The sequence below is a fragment of the Dermacentor albipictus genome, chromosome 9, assembly GCF_038994185.2.
Source record: "Dermacentor albipictus isolate Rhodes 1998 colony chromosome 9, USDA_Dalb.pri_finalv2, whole genome shotgun sequence".
NCBI lineage: Eukaryota > Metazoa > Arthropoda > Arachnida > Ixodida > Ixodidae > Dermacentor > Dermacentor albipictus.
The window spans coordinates 66,739,073-66,763,926 of record NC_091829.1 but is presented as its reverse complement, the minus strand read 5'-3'; the positions used below and the strand labels follow the sequence as shown (position 1 = coordinate 66,763,926).

The 24,854-nt window shown below is 46.7% G+C and overlaps 1 protein-coding gene across 1 annotated transcript; it reads left to right on the top strand.

Annotated features, from left to right (window-relative positions):
- The first annotated feature begins 6,190 nt into the window (after positions 1 to 6,190).
- On the top strand, positions 6,191 to 20,332 carry LOC139050136 (dehydrodolichyl diphosphate synthase complex subunit DHDDS-like). Its single transcript, XM_070526352.1, has 6 exons — positions 6,191 to 6,478; positions 9,632 to 9,774; positions 11,963 to 12,085; positions 15,529 to 15,633; positions 18,261 to 18,483; positions 20,171 to 20,332. Exons 1-6 carry the CDS (start codon positions 6,191 to 6,193, stop codon positions 20,330 to 20,332), a joined length of 1,044 nt encoding a protein of 347 aa, XP_070382453.1.
- The last annotated feature ends 4,522 nt before the right edge of the window (positions 20,333 to 24,854 follow it).

Here is a 24,854-nt window from a genome sequence, read left to right as displayed (position 1 = left end):
TCGAGCGATGTTTTCGACACGCGTTAAAGTTCTTTCTGCAGAATCGGCGTGTGTTTGCCTATAAGCTGGCGACATACAAGCTCATTTTATCCACTCATGACGTGGCGTCGAGATTCCATCGCAGCAGGCACAGCACCGAGGAAGTATAAAGAGCAAGGACGCGCGGGAGGCAGCGACCTCATTTTATACACTCAAGACGTGGCGCCACCTCCTCCCTACCGGCTGCGCGGTCACGTGCCCGATGACGCACGCACTAGACCACACTTTTAGTCAGCCAGAACCGTGGACGCCACCGTGACGTCAGATATAATACTAGCTGGTGTGAGGTATACAAACAGCTGCCAAACAAAACGTTCACGACCGCGTCTACGAGCACGGCACGAACACTTCAGTGTACAATTGTGACAGCAAACAATCCTCTAAAAGGGAGTCAAAAGGATACGCTGCATCAACAACGGTTATCAGTCTGGTTGGAAGTCTCTTTCATCATACAAGTCTTTCAGTTGTAAAATCACCTGAATGAAGTGTGACTGCGAAGATACAATTGGTTCTGCATTTCGATATAGCATGCGAGCCTCCCATGAACTGTGCAGCGTCATAAGTAGCAGCGCGTCAAAAGGCACATCTTCCCATTTAGATGTCTTAACATATCGTATCATATGAGGATTTACATCAAGGTCCCTTTTAAATGACCTTTGGAGAACGCCCCTAAAAAAGATGGCGTCCCTCCTGCCAATAAAGCAATGTTATGTAGTTTCCGGTGCATTACAGAGATTGAAGTCAACCGAAGGCGCAAAAATGTGTTTCCTACTTAACCAGGCTTTAACAGGTAGCGTTTGAGTCTGAACTTTGTAGAAGAATGTTATATTCGTAATAAATGTTATGACAGAAAAGAAACACACAAAAAAACCGCTACCATGGCGTAGGAAAAGTGTGCTCGTCTCGCACCATAATGGCCAGGGTTCGATACCCACTCAGACCAAAATGGACCAAATTTTCTTTTCAAAGTGATTACTTTACTTCGCTTACAGGGACCTCCCTGAGAAATTTGAGGTCAATTCGAACATTGATGGCGTGTTTCTGCCCCTTGCGCCGTCAGCAATTTTCGGACTATCGCTCCGCCACACCGCCGACCACGACGCCGAATTTACGCGCAATGGGGCGTATAATGCTTTCGCATTAAAGCATGGTAGGCGTCGGTTATCCTTACACAGTGGTGAATGCGACTTGTGAGCTTGTTCATAGGTTAGCAGATACACAGCCTTTTTCCTTCCCGACAGCAAAAACAGATGGCGCACTGACACAACTTTGTTTCAGTTTTGATACTCTGTTGATAAACGTAAGCATTACGTGAGATTACACGTTTGACGGGTAGAAAATAAACAGAACGGTACGAATCGCCGCTAGACCAAAAGGATTTATTAACTGCTTTAATTAAGCTTCCCTTTACATGCGATTCCAACCCGTTCGTTCTATCTGCAATTTTCCTTTTTTTGTTTTTTGTTTTTTTATTTCTTAAATGCGGGAAGTCTCGTTCTGATTGGTTCAGCGGTTGACCGACGACAGCATTTTAGCGATTTACACGTGTTTGCATTGCGAAATCACAGTTGGCCCTGAGGTAAAGATTCGTCCGAATCGTGGAGTCCACGTTAGCTCGGAGCCGCCTGGGACCTTTTATGCTGCACTGAAATCTCAGCGGACGGCTATTTTTTCACCATTATTTCTGCGCAACGATTGGCGTGACGTAGCCGCAGCTCGTCAGCGTACCGTGCCTGCGCGAGCCAACGAATAGCTTCCGAGACACGCGTTTGCCGGAGTTGCTTCGACTCCACGCCACGATGTTCTAGCGAATGAGCGAGCTTAATTGGATGGTCCGTGTATACGAATTCCCTCTTAATTCGACAGCAGTTTACCATTTGCCAGTGATCCTCTAGGTTTTCACCAACTTGTCCATTTTGTTCTTGTAGAATGAGAGAGAGCCGTCAGTATATGGTATTCTGCTGCTACAGCACGAGGTAGCAGGTTCGTTTTTCCCGCCGCAGGGGGAAACTGCATTTTGATGGGGGTCGAAATACAGAGACGTCCGTGTATTTAGAGTCAGATGCTCATCAAACAACACACCGTGGTGGAAATCAATGCGGAGTCCTGCACTACGGCTTCTCTCATAGCTGCTTTGGGACATCGAGCGCCACGAAACAATCAGGCAACTCTTAGGTACACGGGCGTTCCCGTGTTCCGCTTTTCACCTAAAGCGCCCACAGGAGAACACTTATTGCTTGCTCCTTTTTCATTCCTACTAACTGCAGATACGGGCTGTTTCGTCCGACTCTCTTTTATTACCGAGACCGAGCGCGCAACTTTCTTTCCTTCATTCTGATTTCTTTTTTCTTTTTTTTAAAGAAGTCCTAACCACCCACGGTATAGGCGGAAGTATCGTAAGCACACATACGGCAACTCGGCAAAAGTACGATCCTCAGTTTTCCGGGTGAACGAGAGAGACGCATGCGGTGGTCTAGTTTACAGCATTTCATTTCCTTCTTTCATTTTTCTTTTTGCTTTGCTTCCACGGGCGACGGCACCCGCGTCCACCCAAGCATAGATATATCGCGGATGCACACGTGGGGCCAGTGACGTCACATCGAGCGTCAATGCATATGTCGTGAATTCTCGCGACATGCATCTTCACTGCCGGAAGCTTCAACAGGAGCTAAGAACCTTGTAGACAATTTTGCGCAACGGAAAGCAACTGTCTTTACGAGCTATACCGTGTGCCCCAGCTAACGCTACCCAAGCCGTTCTGGGGAGCAAAAAAAAACAAAGATACAAATACGCGGTGCAGTATGCAATTATAAGACTAGGTTTGGTCATCTGAGGTCTCCCGACCAAACATCTTTGTATTTTACCCGCCGCTGTGCCTTGGCGGCTATGGTGCTGCGCTGCTAAGCACGAGGTCGCGGGATCAAATCTCGGCCGGATTTAGGTCGGGGCGAAATGCAAAAACGCCCGTATCCCGTACATGAGGGGCATGTTGAAGATCTCCTGGTGGTCAAAATTAATCTGGAGTCCCCCACTACTGCGTGCCTCACAATCAAATCATGGTTTTGACAAGACCCCGTAATCCATTCATTAAGATTGGGTTTTGCCCCGTGTTCTTTAAATCTTGTTGTTGTTGTTGTTGTTAGTGGTGGTGGTAGTGTTGATGACGATGATGATGATGAATAGCTTGGCTAACTTTAACTGGGACACCCTATATAGCCAAATCGCGGGCACGTTTATTTCCACGACTTCGAAACGTTAAACAGGCGCTGTCAGTGCGTACTGAGTTATTGTTGCGGTAATGGTTGCGGCAATGGCAATGTTGCGGCAATGTTAAAGTTTACTCAACGGACATGAATGCAGTGTTTGCCCATTACATGATAAATTTTTATTACATTTCTCTACTGATTTCTTCACTCTCCTTTCGAAACACTATGGCCCCTTCTATCTCCCTACAAGCCGTGTATCCTGTCAGCAGTCATGTGCACGGCTGCAGAAATCCAATAAAAAAAGAGCAACGTGCCACTCAATGTACATAAAGAAGGGCGGTCCACATAGATTGCAGCTAAAGAGGAATATTCTTGCAAATAAGCTCACTTCACTAAATGGGACGGCGTATCGTCTGAGTAAGCGGGTGCACAACATTTCTCTTAGCCGGTATCTAAGAAGAATGAGATTTAAGACCGCCCCAACAATCTTTCCTTTGATGGCTGAACGAGCAAGCCTGCAGCTCTTGTAGGCGCTAGCGCCGCAGTTCCCCCTGGTACTTTTTGTTCGGAACTCTATGATATGGCCCATGAAAAAAACGCATGCACGCTTACCGCTTTATTTCGTCAACGGCCGTCTTATTCGACCCCGACGCAAGGAAACAATGTCCTAGGCGTAGTCTCGGGTAAATTTCCTGCGATCCCTTACCCCAGAGAGAGAGAGAGAGAGAGAGATTGTGAAGAGGAAGCTGCATACTAATGGGAGACGAATAAGGCGAGAAGGTTAGCCGTATCGCACATAACAAATGCGGTCCCGATGCAATCAAAGGGCCGAGCGTCTGGGGAGAAATGACCGGGCGAGACAGTTGTCTAGGCAGGCATCGTGGGCAGGAGACCGGATGAACGTTACATCAGCAACGGGTAAGCGTCGCATTCAGCCTTTTTACAAAGCTGTCACCGTCAGACATGATATTTAGAACAAAGTACAGCGTGTGGTAGGCGTTCCTTAGTATCGGTACCATGTCTAACCAAAGTTAACTTTGTACTGCTGCTTCTATAACGCGGAGAAAAAAAATGCCCACGTTAGTGTGTTTCCTTGCGCCCTGGTTATTTGTTTGTTTGTTTCAATTCTACACACGTCGGAGATCGAAATCTATGTCAGATTGATTAGAACAACGGTAAGTTACCTAAAACAAAACATGAATATTTTGGCAGGGTCGAGTTGCAAGTATCAATTACGCTTAAATCGGGCAACGGCATGAGATTGTAATTTGTAGCTTATCTTATTCACCTGAAGGCGATTTGTGTGCGCTTGTCCGTGCGCGTGCGTGTGTGTGTGTGTGTGTGTGTGTGTGTGTGTGTGTGTGTGCGTGCGCGCGCGCGCGTGTGTGTGTGTGTGTGTGCGTGTGTGTGTGTGTGTGTGTGTGTGTGTGTGCGTGTGTGTGTGCGTGTGCGTGTGTGCGTGCGTGTGTGTGTGCGTGCGTGTGCGCGTGTGTGTGTGCGCGCGTGTGCGTGTGTGTGTGTGTGCGTGCGTGTGCGCGTGTGTGTGTGCGCGCGTGTGCATGTGTGTGTGTGAGCGTGCGTGTGCGTGTGTGTGTGTGTGTGCGCGCGTGTGTGTGTGTGTAGGGCGATATTGCCTTCTCTCGAGTACAAATTTGCCGACTCATGCGGTTGCCAGTCGACATCGTCAAAACAGCCTATTCGTCGTAACTCTAAAAAAAATATGCACATGGCGCGGTGGCAAAGTGTAGTGGAGTTCTCCACCTGGCATCACACACGGGAATGTCACCGCGCTTCAGCGCACATTTTCATTGCCCTACCAAACCATTTCCCTCGTAAAATACAAAAACGACGTGCATGTCAATTGAAGGTTCAACACAGCAATGATTGAACATGCGGTAGCGCTAAAAACAACAAAAGCAATAAAGAATAGGGTCAGAAACTCTATTCTACGGCGTACTACGGCTGTGTCAGAGACTCAGCCGTAGTGCGGTGCTTGAGACATCTCGTCCAAGCGGCGGAGGGTGCACAGACGCTAGGGTACGGCAAATGGCGCAACTAAATACCCAACTTACATTCATTCGCGCATTAGAAAATTTAAATGCCTAACATATCTTGTCCTCAGCTTATACTAGGGAGGTCTCACAGCCTATATTTGCAGCCGTGCTCGCTCACTATTTGTGCTTTGCACAGGGTATTTAGACACTAGGGGTCAGAAATTATCACCCTCGTATTGATGGTTGTGGCTTCTGCGCTTGCGTATCCTATACAGAGACATGCCCTGCGGTTGTGGAAAGGGTGGTGTATCCTTCTGTCGTGGTTAGCGGAATCTCTTCACACTGCGCCCTACACTTGTTGAACGCAGGGGTACCACAGACTAGCAAGCGTGAACTATTTTCTGAAGCAAATCGCACACTTGTGGGCCTTATAACTGCTGATGAGCACCTGTCTGAGTTCGATGGATTAACACCTAGATATGGGCAGAGCATGCTCACGCAAACTCGACCACCCCAGCTCAAATCAACAAGCGTACAGCCAGGAAAGCCATTTGCAAACGCCTTGCACGCGGCTAAACATTAGCCCAGATTGCATCATGCGTTGCGCACGAACAGCGCCATATCAGTTCACGCGACTCATACATGATCGAGAAATGGCGTCTTTCCTCTACACAACGATGCCGAGGTAAGGCATGTGGGTAGTAAGGTCGCAAAGATATAAGCTATAATGCTATTACATGTTTTAGTTACATGCGGTTTTCCCAAGCGACCCCCTCTGCTCACCGTAATGAAAGACGTTTCACGTATCTTAAAGATTAAAAAAATAAGGAAGAGTCCACTGGTGCAGTTTTACTCTCAGACGGAGAAGCAGCAGGACGTATTCTGCGCGTTCAACGATTTTATCAGATTTTATCAGATTTTATCACATTTTTATCAGTTTTACCCTCACTTATGAGACAACTGGTCCAACTTATCGTCTTGACGCCCGCCATAGGGACGCAGGGCGTCAGGAAGGACGACGGAGCCGAGATTCCGTCGAACGATGAACTGGAGCAGCGGGCGAGTCCGTTGTGGCGCGACCTCGCCACCAGCTGCCAGAGAGTGGCGGTGTGGCTGGTGTCGCTGGGCCAGGTGCCGCGCCACGTGTGCCTGGTGCCGGACGGTCACCGGCGCTTCTCCAGGGCCACCGGCACCGACCTGCGCCGGGTGTACGCGGTCGGAGCGTACAAGTACGCCAAGGTGGGCGCGCCGTATAGTAAACGGTTGTGTGTTGAAATAGCAAAATAAATAAATGTGGATACCACCCACATGTCGTAATCCGAGAAGCGAAATTTTTCGATAAGTGGTTTTTAAACAAAACTTCACGCAACCGATTACATTCGGCACAGTGTTTTGCACCGTTCTAACTGACCTACGCCGGCTTAGGCCGCTCAATAAGGCCGACTTACGCTCTCCCAATGAATGCAATAGATCTCTATGGCTTTGAAAAAAAAAAAAGACCACTAGGACATCCGTACACAATCACGTTCATCGCGAGCGCAACGCCGTGTCGCCATTGAGCTTCCCGATTAAGCGTGTCCTCCTTGTAGCGAAAAAGACTGGCGTGTGCTGTGGCCGCTTCGCTATAGCGCCTCGCTCGAGGTCAGAGCTGTCTTTGGGCGGCGTTCTTGCGGGCTATTATGCCGAGCTACAACACCGTCTGGAATGCCGTGCAGGTTTTTCGTGTGGCGAATCACCGTCCTGATGTTTGCAATGAGCGTACTTTTGTGATCATGCCTTGAACTGTGGCGCGTGTGTATCGTGGGCTAGCGCCGACCATGTGTCCCGCGTGCAATATGAAGGAGTTGCTAACCTTCCTGAGATAGAATGATGTGAACGAGATCAAATGGTGTCAACTAGTAGCCTCGTGCTACATACGGGCGGATGACAATTTCTTCCTTTTATGAAACTTTCTCCACCTTTCAGGCTTGCTCCGCAGAACCGATTTTCCATACTTTAATTAGTGTTGCGTGTTGCGTTTTTCTGGTGTGCTTATTGCGTCTTTTGTGTGTTGTGTGTGCGTATTTCATTACGTTTCTCATCGTTACCGTCTGGAATAGCGTGCCATAAGCACACAGCCAGGCAAATCACTCCAGTTCTCTAGCTCTCGTTAAACGACCGCTTCCTATATCTCAGTTTGGTCAAGGTTTTGGTTGATGGTAACTGTCTTACAGATCAGCGGGTTATCAATTAGTATCTTAATACTTAATTTACTGCTGTGTTTTCGAAAGCAATCAAAGTCGTGAATATGCGTCATTGGCCATTTTTAGCATCCGACGTTGATTTTCTTTCGTATACCACGGCGCATTCGCAAATCGACTTCTAATCCTGACGGTTTACCCAATATTTTTCTTCGTCGTTATGCCGAAACAACTGCCAAGTTTCTGTCGGTTTTATTTTGATGTTCAGTATTAACTGCGAGGCTACCTTATTGATGCAAGACAGCTCAATTTATAGCCGTCTATAAGTAGGGTGACCGTTGGTTATTAGAAAATTATCGCCCAGCATCCTTAACATATTCTTGCTGTAAATTACTGGAACATGTTATAGCCTACTTTATAATCAGTGCGAAACCAACGCAAGACACAGAGTTGGAAGGGCACGGGATGAGCGCTGTTCTAACAAACAGAAATTTATCGAACAAAACGCCCGGAAAAGAAAACACGAATAAACCAACTACCTGCGTGTGCAGGAAATCGAAGTCACGTGGGAACAGTTACTGAGCAAATGCGTTTCACAATCTAGCAATTCGACTGGTGGCTCAGATACACAACCATCGTAACGCTCGTCCGCGGTCCTTTTAACGCTGTGTATTCCATTGTTATCGCGCTGGTCATTAAGTATGCAGCCTTTCCAATTTTCCCATTTTTCTACCTTACTATTAAATGTTATCGCCAAATGCATAATGGAATTTCTTGAGAAAAGCTACATACTATCAAGCTGAAAATATGGATTTCAAATAAATTTTTCTACAGTGACACAATTTGTCGCGGTAGTTCATTCGTTTCCAGCGTGTATCGATATGACGGACGAATTGATGCAATAGTTTTAGATTTTAGATTTTGACAAATTTCTTCATGAAAAATTCTTAAATCAGCTCAGAAATATTGACTTTCCTGACATTTTAGTCACTTGCGTTCCTAATTACATACGTAACCGAACGCAGTTTGTGTCAATTGAGGGTTGCGATTCCTGCAGTCTTACTGTGACACCAGGTGTTTCTCGAGGAAGTGTTCTGGTACCTTTGCTGCTTATTCTATATATATATGACATTTTGGCTGTAGTTACTCCTGGAACTCAAATTATATTACTTGCTGATGGTGCTGTTTATTTCGCGAAATCAGAGGTGTACATGATCAGGTTGAGTTGAAATCTAATCTTGCTAATCTTGCTAAGTAGTGCAGAGATCTTGGCATGATGGTTAATACACATAAAGCTGTTTATTTTTGGGCTACGCGTAAGACAACTCCACTTAAACATACTTATAACCTGGCGTATTTTCGCTTTGAAACAAGTTAACAGTTACAAATACATATGAATGACAATCACTAATGGACCTCTCTTGGAACCAGCATATTGACAACATTTTCTTGTCGGCTCCCTGGTAAGTTCGTTATTTAAAACATAAGCTTGAAATTCTCCTTCAAAAGTTAACTTCTTGGCAATTTCACATTGTACAACCTAAGCTTGAATATTATTTTATTGCACAGAATCCTCACACTAAACAAAACCTTAAAAACTTAAAAAGGATTAAGCGAGAAGCTGTAAGGTTTAGTTATTCTAATTTTTACTACACTGATTCTCCTTCTAAACTCATGCGTGCTAACAGCATTGAACTACTCGAATCAAGCAGAAACAAAAATGGCGTTTCAACTTCTTGACCTTTCCCCTTAACGGTAAGAATGGCTTTTGATCAAATGCAGTTTCTTTCCCCCTGATCTACACGACTTGCGTGACATTACCAAGCACACTTTCTAAATCCTTACTTCGCAACTAATATATATGAGTGTTCCTTTTTTTCCGCGTTCTGCATCCGACTGAAATAGCCTAACAGAACCTCATAACGCCCTGCATGAATAGATGATCATGGTTTTTTCTTTGTGTGTGTGTTCTTTAAGCAGGTGCATGTTTTGTTTTTTATAAGTTAACACAGATATGTTGTAAGTTGTATTGCCCGTCCTGCTTGGACCAGCTGCTATGCAATATGTAATAAATGAATGAATGAATAAATAAATAAATAAATAAATAAATAAATAAATAAATAAATAAATAAATAAATAAATAAATAAATAAATAAATAAATAAATACAGCACCTTTTGTTATCTCTTTCTCTCTGTATCTCTCTCTCTCAGCTGCGTGAGTGGTGCTTCCGTGCCGGAGTGGATGTGATAAGCGTCTTCATGTTTAGCGTGCGCAACTTCAGCCGCAACTCGTTCGACATGACCTCTGCTCTGGACCAGGCGAATCAGATCCACGTCGAGATTGTGGACAACGCGTGAGTGGCTGCAAATTCAGCAAGTAGGACTTCGCACAGGCTCGCTATGCGCATGCTGCCGATTGTACAAGCACTGTGCTGTGTAGATACACGCAATTCTTGCCACCGCATGTGTAGGAAAGACTTTCGACATGAGTGTCTGAACACCGTATAATTAGAAAGAAAAAAAATCAATGGCAGACGGATACTTACATTATGTTCCGAATATGGTGCTTCAATGAATACTAAACTAATGATTCGCATTATAAGAACCAGAAAAGGATGTACGACGCCAAAGTATACTAGATTTATAGGGAGGACACGCGCAACTGTATAGTGCTTCTTGTGACATGGTGGCTCATAGTTTTCGCAGCGCTCTAAACTGAATATCTATGCAAAAAATGGCAATATTAAATTATTATTCTATGTCAACAGCGCATTACTTAAGACTAATGCAGCAAATTATTGTTGGTCTATAAACAGACACCGCGTTTGTACCGTGTTTCTTCCCGGGTCGCACTGAATAACGTGAGCTTCTTGACTCGAAGGCAGATTATGTAGCGCAAATCTTACTTCAGAACACTAATTCTTTTCCTAATAAATGTCTCGGCATATTACAAAGAAAAATGCCGAAGTGGTAACAGTTATTTTCGAAGCGTTGGCTGGGCATTGCACTTACAATGCCCATGAACGAGCGTTGCTGATACATATTGCAACATATGACCTAAGTACCCAAAATAAGTACCACAATATATCAATATTAGGAAATTTCTACGAATTTTACAGTGCGCAGACTGTTAAAATAGCATTCAACTACGAGTACGTGTCAGCTGAAACTTTCTTAATGCCTCCTTACTATTGTGGCCGGCGACGTTACAAGACATTCGGCAGCACTTTGCCCTAGAAAGCGTGCGAACACACATTTCCACCACGGCTTGAAATGAGCATTGACGTTACAAATTCGAAATCTAACTTTTTATGCGACAAATAAATGTCCTCGACCTCCAAACCCTAGAATTATGCTTACAAGCCTTAGAGAGCCCTAAACAAATCCAAGCTTACCTAAAAAAAGAACAGTTTCAGTTTATTTTTCCTCGGAAGGTGAGCGAATGCTGTGACGTCATGCCACAGAGGCCATCAGTGCCGTTTCACAGGCTCTGCTGCGGTAGCAAATATATTAATGTACATTTTTTTTAAGAATCCTACCGCATTGACTCACCGACTACGGCGTTGTGCTGTTGAGCACGGGGTCACTCGTTGGATCCCTTTCCGCAGCGGCTGCAGTCCGATGGGCGAGGAAAGCAGAAACACGCTCGTGTACACTCAGATTTGAGAAGAACGTTAAGCAATCCCAGATCCTCATCAGCCGATTTTTTCATGTCCACTGCAGGGCGAAGGCCTTTCCCATAGATCTCGAAGTACCCCTGCCTTGCACTAGCTGATTCCAAGCTGGGCCCGAAAATTTCATCATTTCACCACTCTGCCTAATTTCCCGTCATCATGGTCTGCACTTTCTTTACCTGGCACTCATTCCGAAACTCCAACGGACCATCGGTTGTCTGTCCCATTTTTCCTTTCAGTGTCAACTAGAATATCAGCCACCCCAATTTGCTGATTGATTCACATCGCTGTCTTCCTGTCTCCGGAAGTTACACGTAACATTTTTCCCAGGAAGCCCGGGTAATCGAAATTATTCCAAAGCAAGCCCCCCGCCCCTCTCTCCAGTAACAATGGCGTCTCTCATAACACTGTGTTGCTGTAGGACGTGAAATCCAAACGTTTTATTAGATTTATCTGAAAGAAAAATCGACACAACTAATGGGAATAGCGCGGGAAACGACATCTGAGATACACAATACCTGATATCCCAGTGTAGCACCCTCCTTCTATAAAACTTCAATATTCCTACAAATGTATCTAAATATTTATGCCTAACCAACGTATCTGCCAAGTATCTGCGCGTTACAGTCAGAGTAGTCCGCGGACGTTCTTGCCCTATTTCAGATTCAGTATATGGGGGAGCGCTAAGTTGGCGGAACACTCAATAGTGGGCCATACCATACATTCGTTCTAAAGCGTTTTGTTATACTTATCCTTTTTTTATGTCCATCTGCGCACCCTCACCGTTGTTAGACAGCAGTGTAGATGTCAGATGAAATTATCCTGTCTGAACCCGGCCATCGCGTTTGCTCTCTGCCCACTCAATCAGGGACGCCTGGCATGCCGCGGGAATGCAGGCCTGCGCCTGTGGCGACCTCGAGCGGCTGCCGGAAGACTTGCGAGCCAGTCTCGCCCGTGCTGAGATCGCCACGTCGGACACGCGCGAGAAGAGGTGAGTGCGCGCGATGCCCCTGAACCACCAAGGTTTAGTGACAAGCCAGGGACACTTCCTACAACTAATGTCTGCAGGTGCTAACGCTTTTTATGCGAAGCATATTACGAGAGCTCAACCCAGCTCCTCAGGCGCGGCGGTGTCGCCTTCAATACCACGTGACACCGTGACGTCACGACAGAAAAGAAACGGGGCTCCATCTCGCGCCGTCGCTCGCGGCGTCGCGGCGGTATATAAGCAGCGGCGCTTGCCTCTGCTAGCGTAGTTAGCCTCTGCTAGACACTCACGAGGTGAGATGCCTCCTGGAGACAGCTGCTCGTTGGAATGAGAAGCGAAGGTTGCGGCGTGCTACAGAGACTATATTTTCTAGGTGGCTTTGGCTCCACTCTTGCAAGACGGGCTGGGTGGGAATCGAACCAGGGTCTCCGGAGTGTGGGACGGAGACGCTACCACTGAGCCACGAGTACGATGCTTCAAAGCGGTACAAAAGCGCGTCTAGTGAATGCGGTGTTGCCTCAGAAACGAGCTGTTTCTAAGGCTCAGGCGTGTGTCGCTTGCTCAGGCGCACATTTCGTTGCCGCGCCGAACGCTGCGTTGCTCGACGCTCACCGCGTCCAATGCGGGGCGCGTAGTCGCTGCGCCGTAGCCCATTGTCTTACACCCCTTGGCGGGTCGACGGGAACGCTGTCGCGTTCCACTCTTGAAGGCGAAGCAGAGTAACGGATGAGTGGTTTCTTCGTCTAGCCGAACCAAATATAGCCAAGCAACAGCAGTTCACCAGGCTAAACAGTGGTTCAACAACTAAAATAAAGGCTAGTATGCTTCGCATCCTGGGCTTAACCTTAGCTAAGCCACAGCCATTTTTTGTATTTGCGGAAGCGATCCTACTTCGAGCGTTGCCCAGCCGTAGCAGAGCCATATAAGAAGTTCGTGAAACGTTGAGCAGAGGACTTAAGCAGTAGTGAGTGGCATTAGCAGAGCGTCTGTAGATGTATTACAGTTTACGGAATGGTGGAACACCAATAACGTGAACATCAGCGCAGACAGAGCCATCTTGTGACATTAACTTGAGCAACGAAAACTTCCAAATGTTCTTGCGCTACGTTATAGTACACGCAAAAAAGGGAAAAAAGAAAAATGAGTCCCATACGGTATAGCGATTGCCACTGGCGGTGCCTGTGTGCAAGCAGATAGGAAGACCGTGTGTCGTTCTAATTATTGATCTGTGTGACTCTAGTTGAAGTCGGCGTCACAAGATGGCAACGCCACTGTTGCTGGCCACACCTCTCTATCTTCGATGTACCGGTATTCTGTATACTGTGATACTTCTACAAAATCGCTAAAACTCTCTAATACATACGGGAATAAATGTTCCTGGGGTATATTACCATACAGCCTGCAACAAAGATTCAGAAGAATGAATAACAATATTACTTTAACCCTACGCACTCCAAAAATCAAACACAATGGGTATTGCGAACACTTCGAATGGAAGTCGACTTTTAAGTACACGAGCCTCCTGCGTGTACCGAATTTCAGTCGCATGACTGTTGTGCAATGATTATATGTTATGTGTTCTTTCACGGTCCGCCGACCTCTTTGTTTTGTAATATATTTAAATAAGTGTATCTAAGAGACTGCCAACAGGATCGCATCACATGGAGGAAGTCGCTGAATACTCGCATCACGCAACATCTTCAGTAACTTTTTTTTGTCACTGCACATAACTTTTTTTGGACTAACTTTCCCGTCAATGTTCTTGAATGCGTCACAGTCTTCTTTCTCGCATGCTCTCGATGGCGTGAGATTGCGAGTTACTGACTCCCCATCCTCTATTTGTACTGTCCGCAATTCAATTATTCCACTGTCAATCGCACAAACTTTCTATTATTGAATATTTCACCTTATCTCATATTTGTACAGCCAGTTGAGCGAGTAAATTATTTTTGTTTTTGTTGATAAAGTTGATTATTTCTTTAAATGTGCAGCTCATTGGCTGTTTTAATTTTTGTTTGCTGATATTTTAGAAGTGCTGGCGCCTTTAAGCAGCGCCGATTTCTGGTTTTCACGTTTAACTAGTAAAAATAAATAAGACCACAAGAGGGCACCGAACAAATAAAACAGAACGAGAGCGACAAAGTCATAGATGAAGTAATGCGTCACAGATACACTAAAAACAGACCAGAAAAGCGATGAAAAACATGATAGAATGTGTAAGCGTGACTCAACGAGGACGTAGAAAGAAACACACACAGAGACAGCGCTGCAGCGTCTTTGTGTGTCTGCTTCTTTCTGCGTCCTTGTTCAGTCGCGCTTACACATTCTTTCATGCATTCAAACCAACTAGCTCGCCAACGTGTTTTAACTAGGTTAACCAACACCGTCTAACTAAATTTAACTAAATTAACCAGCAACACATCTCGCTCGATGAGCGCGGAAACTCTCTGTCAACATTCTGGAGTGAGGAACCGCGGCAGCAGCAAGCAAATTGACCTTCATGCATCTCTCACTTCAACGCGAACCAAACGTCGAAAGCACAGCGCATACGAAGCTACCGGCGCTACGCGCACTCCGCAAACATCGCGGATAGCTTTGAAGATGAGGCCCGCACGCACGCGCACTTTGGCCACGTCGCATATCGCTTTCAAGACAGACGAGCGCCGGTAACGCGTCCCTATGGCGTCCGCCAAAGCCGTCTAATACGGCGTCCGCGATTCGCGTGGCCAACGCCGTAGTAGACGCCGCGGTTGTCTCCACTCTGGATGAAGTGGCGGCGAGGAGGACGTCGGCGCTCCCCAGCAGCCACCGGAGATGAACGCCCCTCCTCCCTTGCCTGGCCTCGCACGCGACAGGAGAAGGCACGCATCAGAGCCGCGTTCCTCACTCGCGCACGCCTGGGGTGCGATCTTGTACGCGTTATAAAATAGAACGGAGGCGGTCCGTTCTTTACGTCACGAAATAGGTGGTATGTTCCGCTCCGTTCGTCCGATAGCAGACGACACGGAATGATTGACAGCAGATATCACGTCACAATTGACGTCATCGCGGTTCAAATTGACGAATCGTATTTGGCTCGGTGGAATGAACCGCCTCCGTTCCATTTTGGAACGCGTACAAGATCGCACCCCTAGATTGAACCGAGTTCGCCGGCTCACCCTCACACGCTTTCGCTCATACGGAACCTCACAGCAACGGCGACGGCAGAAATGCGCCTGTAGGGTCCACATAATTCTCATCGCAATAAAAACGCACTGGAGAGTAAAGTGAGCTAGACACAAAGACAGGAAGAACAAAGTCAGCTTGTTGTTTTCTTTCTTTGCGTTTTCCTATACCTGCCTAAGGCCTGAAAATCAGTGTCGAAGTAAATAGGTAAATAAATAAATAAATAAATAAGTCCGACTTCACCTGTTCATCGCATTTACTTATCTGTTTCCCTATTCTAGCCTAAAGAGGCAAATGTCCTGCGCCGCGTACAACACCACGTACCAGATGTCCAGGATGGCTCTGCATCTGGCCAAGGCTGTCAAGGAAGGCGTCATCCGGTCAGAGTGAGTGAGGACATCCAATTTTTAAGCCAAAGCATAAGCCAAAGCATAAGTCGTAGCATAACGAACGAATACAGTTGCGCTCAAAGGCTGTCCCTGGGAAGCTCAGACAGGTAAGTGTTGCACCTTAGTTGCAATGTGAGCTTTAAGGCATTTATTCGCTCTGTGCTGGCGGGTTTCTCACTTCTTTTATTTTCCCGTCATGAACTCCTTCAACCATTCGCAGGTATTTTAGGCGCAACCGATCAGCAGGGCTGTGAGTATTTATTTCTCACTCGGAATAGTGTAAAACGTGCTCAAGAAGAACAACAACAATAATAAATGTCATCACAGACCATCATACCGTCTGTTGACTCACATCATTGAAAGATCCCTCAGGCCGCCTTGCTCACTTCGGCTGCAAGAAGACTTCGCCATCCGCGTCGTGTACCAAAACGGACACCAGCATTTTGACGCCGACGCCCTGTCACGCTCTCCCTTGCCCGGCAACATTTCCTGTCCCCAACCTCTCAGCCTACCATTTCGTCCATTCACATTCGAACCATCACTTCGGAGCAGCGCAAATACCTCTGGATTGCTTCTCTTATCGACTTTCTCTCCGATTCAACACAACCGACAACTCGCACGCAGTGTCGTGAAGCTCACCCTTTCGCCATTCGCGATGACCTGCTTCAATGGCGTAACTATTATTCAGATGGCCGCCAGTGGTTACTGGTGATACCTCGAAGCCTGCGTCCGGGAATCTGCGCATCCTTCCATGCTGATCCATAGTGGGCGCTCTCGGGTTTTCAGAACTTGCCAACTCTTTGACAGCGGCGCCACTGTCGAGGGATGTACAGCTATGATCAAAAGCTTGTTCGCTCTTTCTCCGATTGCCCTCGCCGCAAATCCTCAGCCCCCCAGTCTCCCGATGGTCTACACACTAACCGGCCATTTGGGCACGTTGGCGTTGATTTGTATGGGCCAACTTCCCCGACAAACTGCTGGGAACCGCTGGGCCCTCGTCGCTGTTGACCATCTCACACGATACGCCGAAACCGCCGCCCTCCCGGCAGCTACATCGCGCGACGTTGCGTCGTTCCTCCTTCGTACTTTTATCCTCCGTCACGGTCCACCTCTGGAACTGCTCAGTTATCGCGGGTGCGTGTTTTTTGGCCGAAGTCGTTGAGGCCATCCTCAATCAGTGCCACCTTGTTCATCGGACAACTACTGCGTCCGGGGTTGGACGCAGTATAGTAGAGCCGCGGTTGGAAGTGTCCATCGTTGTATGGGTAACCGGGCGCCGGCGGCGACCGAAACGTAGCTCCAGGGGGGACGGGAATGCGAGAGGACGTCGGGCTCTTGACGTACCTCTACCACTTCATAAGACCGAGATCGACCAAGCTGTCCAGCGCTTTTATTCTAAAGAAGGCAACGCCCCAGCTTATGGAACGACGAAGTACGTTAATAGTGCTTACTATATATATATATATATATATATATATATATATATATATATATATATATATATATATATATATATATATATATATATATATATATATATATATATATATATATATATATGCATATATATGAGATGGAGGAAATAAATAAGCAGACTATGGTCATTGTAACTTCCACGTTAACATTTGCGGCTTGCAGCCTCATTTAAGCATTGAATCTTATAGGTTTTGTATCCGCACTTCCCTATGAAAAGCCCCGGAATCGATAAAAGTGTTTCTACGAAAGAATAAAGGACACAATTTCTTCCGTTCTGCGTCCATCTCTTAGTTTTCTCAGCCTTCTCACGAGGGCTGCGCACTGTTCGGGGTCGATAGTTTCCGGACTTCTTTTACGTAAAAGCGCTTCCACACTAACCGGCGTTAACACCGGCCCTGATGCATTCCCACGGCAGCCCAGTGGCTACGGGGTCGCACTACAGAGCACAAGGTCGCGGGTTCAAATCCGGCCACGGCGACCGCATTTCGGTGGGCGGCAAAATGAAAAAAAAAAATACGCTCGCCTACTTATATTTAGGTGCGTCTTCCAGAACCTCGAGTAGTTCAAATGAATCAGGAGCCCTCTGCTACGGTGCGTCATACGACACATACTGTGCACTTTTGGCACATTAAACACAGAAAATTTAAATTCCATTCGATACTTCCTACTTGAATTGCAGTTCGTACATCTGGCGGTCTTGTGTGCGCGTGCGTGTTTGTGTAATGCGCGGATTCCTTTCACTCTAACGTTTTCTTTTTTTTTACAAATGAACCATTCATGAACGGCTGACGAGGATAATAACGAAGGAAAAGTATCGTTTGGATAACTGGCTGTGTGTAGAATCGCAAACATATATTCTGTCATAGAGCCCGGTGCGTTAGCGATCTCGCACACTCGAAGAGAACGGGCCACCTGGGACGTACAGTAACACTCAGTAAAGACGGTTAATAAAAGAGGACATTATAATAATACATAGGGAACCATTTTGCACTTATAACCGATTTTCTGTCACTTAATCACCCCTATTCTATTCGCTTCCTCGACCAACGCGTGATTGTCGGCCGATGTTCTGTCGCTGCAATACGTCCCCGAGAAATCTGAGTGGCGACAGCAGTCGAGCCCTTCTAAGCCTAGCCGTTGTTCAACAGGGACCTGACCGGCAAGTTCCTGAACGAGTACGTGGCGCTGACCGAGTGTCCCGAGGCCGACCTGTTGCTGCGGTCGGGGGGAGACCAGCGGTTCAGCGACTTCGAGGTGCTGCAGTGCAACTACGCCTACTTCCACCTGGACGCCAAGCTGTGGCCCGCGGTGGGATTCCTCGATTGGGCGCGAACCATCATCCACTTCCAGCTGCAGTGGCCGGCTATACAGGTGCAGTTGCTTGCTATGCGGTGCAGTCTGACCGCGATCTGTAGTTCCAAAAATGCACCGTTCCTTGCGAAAGCTTTCGGAATTCAAAAACGGTGGAAAGTTAACTACGTACCAGAGAATACTTCATGGAAACTTTAGTACTAAGCGACCTAGGACAAAACGCCTTGACTTTTCTGCCATTTGCAGAGTGATCGGCGGGGGTCAGATTATCGCCGCGGATACAAAGGCGCCAGTGTGATGTCTCGCGCAACCGATTCGCGAGGCGCGTTCATCCCTAAAATCCAGTTATTATAGCTCATTGATACGGCTTTGAAACACCTCCTTGAAACGCGAGAGCTTTTGGGCGTCCGATTGATTGATTGATTGATTGATTGATTGATTGATTGATTGATTGATTGATTGATTGATTGATTGATTGATTGATTGATTGATTGATTGATTGATTGATTGATTGATTGATTGATTGATTGATGTTGTGTCGCAACTGTTGTGCCGCTGGTTTCATCACAAACAAAGGATCGTCTAATGAGCAAAGGCGATAATACGAGATGATGGAAAAAACTAACAAACGGTAAGGGAATAAAGCACACCTCCCAATCATGCTTAAACAACAGTCAATATCGAAAACAGCCCCACGGAATAATCTGTAATCCACACAGAATGCTGCGGCTTAACAATAACCCGCAAGGACATACAAAGTGTTAATGCATACATACAATGTAAATTTCACTAAAGAAGGCTGCTAAAGCTTTCGAAGCTGATCGCTGTTGCGATGCCTTATTCCACGGCCCAAGCAACTGTTCTATGCCGAAGGCTTAGATGCTTGGGTGCAGTGCCTGGAGAACGATAGCCGTCGTCTCTACCCCTGTGGCGGCTGCGAGGGAGGTCGCTGGCCGAGAGGGAGGAGAAGGGCAGTCACTTTCCATGACGCCGTTTGGGCCCCTTGAGACAACAAGCATAGGACGAAACGGCTTACATGTCTCTACACCAACCTGTACCAGTGCTACAGATGTGCTTGTTAACGGGTCTGTCCTATACGTAATTACGAAATCAAAATACCAACTCTGCCTATATATCCTCACTGCAACATCGCTGCACCTTCAAGCGCATCATTTGCTTAATAAAAGCGAATGTTTTTCTAAAAGCATGTGGCCTTGCCCTTACATTGACAATCGTCGACGAAGATCTTTCCGCAATTCTTTGTTGCCCAACATTTCCAATGTCATAATAAAAAAAACACGCAGATCTAAAGCAATGCTGGAATCTAAATGACGCAAAGCTTGCTTGAGTTAATGAAATTGCAGCGGCAGTATTGCATGGCACGCGTACGGCTTTATCGCCTATAGCTGTTAGCTGCCGGCCGCTGCCATCTGAGTACGATGCAGGTCGAAAAAATTAAAGTTGGTGTCAGGTTGGCGAGGGGCACACAGAAACACTACACATATCTATGATACATTTTAATGTTTGTGTATCACAGTTGAACATGCATGCTCGGGGCGATCGGTCAAGAACTGGCAAATACCAAGCGACATAAATACTCAGGGGTGCATATGCTCTGCAGCCCGAGTTGTCGCTTACATTGCGAGGCATTGCCTGCAATGTGGGTGGAAGAGTCGAAGCAGGATTCACTTTAACAAACGAATTCGCGTGGCTGTTATTCATGCGTTGCTTTTACCGACGATTTCAGGCCATCAAGGAGAGGCACCGTCTAATGGCTTCCTACGGCAGCGGCAGATCGGACCCCGAGCAAGTGATTCGTCAGCGAACGTTCTTCCGGAACGTCTACGCTGCTAACATCCTCAACATGGAACGGCTCGCTGGTCTCCGGAAAGACGTGGTTGGCCAATAAAACTGCATAAAACTGTTTTACTGCAATATAACGCCACTGACACGGCAAACAGCGCAAGCGCGGAACAAGTAGACTGAATACAATGCAAATACACAGACCGTTTTCGACCAGAGTTGCCCCGGAGTAACGTGCTTCATCACATTCCCGATCCCATTCCGGAGTGTGGAGGACCCCGTGATACGGCACATATTAGCTCCTCGGAATGGCGAGAATTTTCTACACGCGAACCGTATTGTCTCGTCGTACCGACAGGCCCGGTTGTCATGCGTTACCTAGCAACGTTAAATCCTACAGTCACCATTGCGTAGTGGCCCTACACGATAGCGGGCTTAAACAGAGGAGGATGAGGAATAAACGTTTACTCAGCGAGAAAATGTTTTTTATTCGTCCTAGGTTGGTGGCTCTCTCAGTGCAGAAAGCCGTCCGGCTATTGCCGCGGCCCGCGCCCGGTCCATCAGACTTGACTAATCCTAAAGGCTCGGTGCCGTTAACATTGCCTGCCGCGTTTCTTTGATGACTGTAGCGATTCGAAGCTTTATCTTGGGTGTTTCTCTCGCTGTGTGGCCACACCATCACCATGTGTTGGAGGGTGTCCGGTGTATCACAGAATTGGCATAGGAATTTTAGATGCGGTAGTCGATATTATCTCCTTTCGAGTAGGTAATGTTGCAATACTGAGGCACAGTTGTTGGGAATGTCCTCCACCCTCGCGTCTTGTCGAAGCCTGTCCGGCAGGAAATCCCGGCTGGTTTGCTCTCGGGCGGCAGCATGTGCTGCTTCCTTTCCGGCCAGGTGTTCGTGGCCCGGGCTCCATGTGACGTAGGATTGCGGAAGTTCTTGTCATCGTGTTATTTCTTTTAGAATCTTCATTGATGCGGCAGACATACTGCCTTTTTGTAGGTTTCTACGCGCGGTTTACGAGTCGCTCAAGATGGCTCTGTCCTTGCATGTAGCGATGCCGAGGACGATGGTCACTTCCTCCACCGTTTTTGGATTTCTGGCCGGTGTGGTGGCAGCGACTAGCTCATTCCCTTGGTTGTTGGTAACGTTAATTGCGTATGCTCTTCCATCTGGGCACATTGCCGCATCTGTATATCTCGTGTTCGGGTTCTTCGTGTATTTCTTGCTTAGCACTCGAATTATTGCTTGTCTGCTTTCTTTGTGTTGTGTTGCATGCACGTTGCGAGGTACTGAAGCGTCTGAGATAAGGTCTCGAAGAATAGGCGGTAATCAGGCTTTCGGGTCTGAGTTTGCAATGAAGTTTTCGCTGTGTGCGAGTTTGCGACGTACTGCTCTGGCTGCTTGAGTCAGCTTAAGGCGTTCCAGCTAGAAGGCCCTGTGCGCTTCACTAATATCTTTCGGGTCTTATGGAGGCCAAGTTTGAGGAGTGTCCTGGTTGAGGCCCTACTGGGAAGTCCTAGTGAGCTCTTGATTGTTTTCCTAATGACGATAGTTAGTTTTTCAATCTCAACTTTCCTGAGGAGTGGATACGGGGTGCCATATATGATCCGGCTTGAAAGGAGAGCTTCGATTATTTGGATGGTTTCATGCTCTTTGGGTCCTCTTCTTTGGGTGGGTATGCGCCTAATGAGATGAGTAACTTGTGTTAGGGCCTACTGAAACTTCGAAAGAGTGGCTGCGCCAGATCAGTCTTTATGTACTGTGAGGCCAAGGTCACAGAGGGAGCCAAGTTGTGGGATATCGACTCCATTGAGTGTGACTTCGCAATCTGGGGCCACATGGGCTGGTGGTCTTCCCCGGGATTTTGCCTTGAGTATAAGTAGGTCTAATTTTTCGGGGACGCACTCGAGACCGCATTCTGCGAAGTAGTGTTTTATCTGGTTGATTGCCTTTTGGAGGACAGTTCGCTGTTAGCCGGTTGTAGATGTTTTGTCCACAACGTTATATCGCCGGCGTCTATTGCATGGATTGAGCCTTAAACGCCACCGAGTTGTTGTGGGAGCCTAATAATGTTGAGGTTGAACAACAAAAGTAAAATGACTGACCTTTGCACAGTGACTTTTTTGGGCATCTTGAATTGGTCGCCTCGGAGGTCGCTAGTACCCACCGTAGCCGTGCGGATTTTGAGGAAGTCCTGTACGTATTAGCAGGGCCGGATTCCACAGATTGCCCTGGAGATTCTGGATGACTGCTTCATGCACCACATTATCGATGGCTCTACTGACATGTATTGCCAGAATATAGGACTTATTGTGGCATTCTGGGTAGTTCAAGATGTCTTCCTTGAGTTTTAGAAGTATATCTCGTGCTGAGAGGAGCTTTCGGAAGCCAAAGATGGTGTCAGTCATGAGCCCCGAGTTTTCGAGGTTTGGAGTGAGGCGATCATAGGCAGGGTGTTCGATGAGCTTTCCGGGAGAAAAAGTAAAGGAGATGGGCCGTAAGTTGCTGATTTGTAATGGCTTGTTGAGTTTTCGGCATCATAATCACTTCTGCATGCTTCCATACTGTCGAGGGCTCATCCTTTTCCCAGCAGTTATTCATATAGTCGAGGAGTCCATTTATGGACTCGTCTGGAAGGTTTCGTAAGATCCTGTTGGTCACCTCATGCTTTCCTAGCTATGTGTTACGAGACAATTTGGCAAATGCGGAGTGCAGTTCAGGAAGCGTGAAAGAGCTGACGAGGATGAGGTTTGGTTCGCCTTCGTACGGTACGGTCGGGGATCGGTGGCCTTGGGTGGATGGTGAATATTGCAGAGATTAAGAAAGAACCTGCTGTCCAGGCACTTTGAAAACTACGGTTCGAACTAGCTTTGACTCGGTGGTGAGATTGTTGAATGCCATGCGAACATTTTAAACTTGAACATAGCAGAAAACCAAATCATGCAACATGGTAAAGTAAAAAAAAAGAACGTGCAGAAATGTCTTGAAAAGACGACCACATGATATGAAAACACGTCGCTCCTGATTTCTTTGATTTCAATACAGCGCCCAGCTGAAAGAAATTGCGCCTCATTTTCATTAGATCTGAAAAACATAATAATTCAATGGCTCTTCCAGTGATACTTAAATGTCAAGCTGATGTGCTACAAGTCTAACAAATTCATCTTTGCGTGTATGTTTGTGTCCTAGTGCAATATTTCGGTTTAGAAAGCAGCCTGTACACGTACGCGCGTGGACCAAGTGACCATCTTCTCAAATTTACGAAAAATCCAACACAGATTACGTAAACACGGCAACGATAAGGTAACAACCTGCGGTTGCACTCTGACGCTGCGTTCCGCATTGTGAAGTTATTTCGTGGAATTCCAAATGTCCTTTAGCTTTTTATGGTCAGTGACAACAGAGTGGTCTCACAAGCATTAGTGTCTGTTTTCTCGAAAGCTGGCGGCAGGAATGTGATTAAGTCACGGAGGTATGGTTCAGCGTGCACATGGCTTCAAATTCAATGTTATTGGTACCACTTTTGATTATTTATTAACATTAAAGAAATTCTAATGTACAAGTGGTATCAGGTGATTATAGGCAACGGTTCCTTCTGCCTCTCAAATCAAGCCGAAAGTCTGTAGAAAAAAAAATTACGCACTTCCAACGCGCGTATTTGGAGTCAATGTGAAGCGAAGTTCTTGAGAAGCGGTAATGAAATGCTATAATTGTACCCGTTCCATTCCCTGCCTCTTGGGCATGCGCGCTCTCCCGCACCCGTCCTATACCCAATGCGACAACCCTTATGTTGGCTTGTATTTCTTCAGTTCTTCTTACTTAATTTAAATGTAGCGGCCACTTAGTCGAATTACCGTTCCGGGTACGCGCCATAGTATTGAAATCATTATCATCCTCAACAAGCGGCGGTCATCCGAAAGTGCTAGTTGGCAGCGACAACTTGGAAAAGAAAATACGCACGGTTTTAGAATTTGAATCTTGCCTGTAGGCAACCAGGACGGCGTTTCCGGCATGATCGGGGTCGTCATCCTTTACAGCCTCTGGAAAACAAGGATTCAAGTAAACGTCATGCCAAAGTTGACGCACGTTCCGCAACAGAAAACTTTGTTGAAAGTGTCGCATACATCCGTGAGGCCTATACAAAGCTCAAACTGAGCCGCCACACTGGCTCGCTGTATTAGACTAACTTGAATGTATGTGAAAGTTTTAACTTACGCTATTTGTTTTTCTTTATTGGTGTGGGAGGAGGAAAGAGAAAAGTAGAAGGCAGGGAGGTCAACCAGAATAACGTCTGGTTGGCTACCCTACACCGGCGGAATGGGAAAGGGGAAAGCAAAGGTCGCAGGGTGGTGGGTGGTGATATTGGTGTGGGTGTGTTTAAAGAAAGTCAATTCAGCGTAAATATCACCGTCGTTGCGAAAGTGACATCGCCTGTACTGTGTTGTATAGATAACAAGGAAAACAAAATCGATTGTGGCCAAAGGATAAAGCAAAGGACTGCTGTGCTGTGCATTTGCGTTTTTTTAAGAGTGAGGAGGAATCTACTTGGCGAGAGCCTGACAAGAGACCGAGCGACTCTGCTCTCTCGACGCTGCTGCCGTGTTTTCTTAAAGCAGCGTTT

What these genes read in the sequence shown, in the direction of transcription:
- LOC139050136 (XM_070526352.1), top strand. Translation starts at nt 6,191, where the DNA reads ATGAGACAACTGGTCCAACTTATCGTCTTGACGCCCGCCATAGGGACG. An exon ending in TCGGACACGCGCGAGAAGAG is followed by an intron (nt 12,086 to 15,528) that starts GTGAGTGCGCGC and finishes TCCCTATTCTAG; the next exon opens with CCTAAAGAGGCAAATGTCCT. An exon ending in TGCAGTGGCCGGCTATACAG is followed by an intron (nt 18,484 to 20,170) that starts GTGCAGTTGCTT and finishes CGACGATTTCAG; the next exon opens with GCCATCAAGGAGAGGCACCG.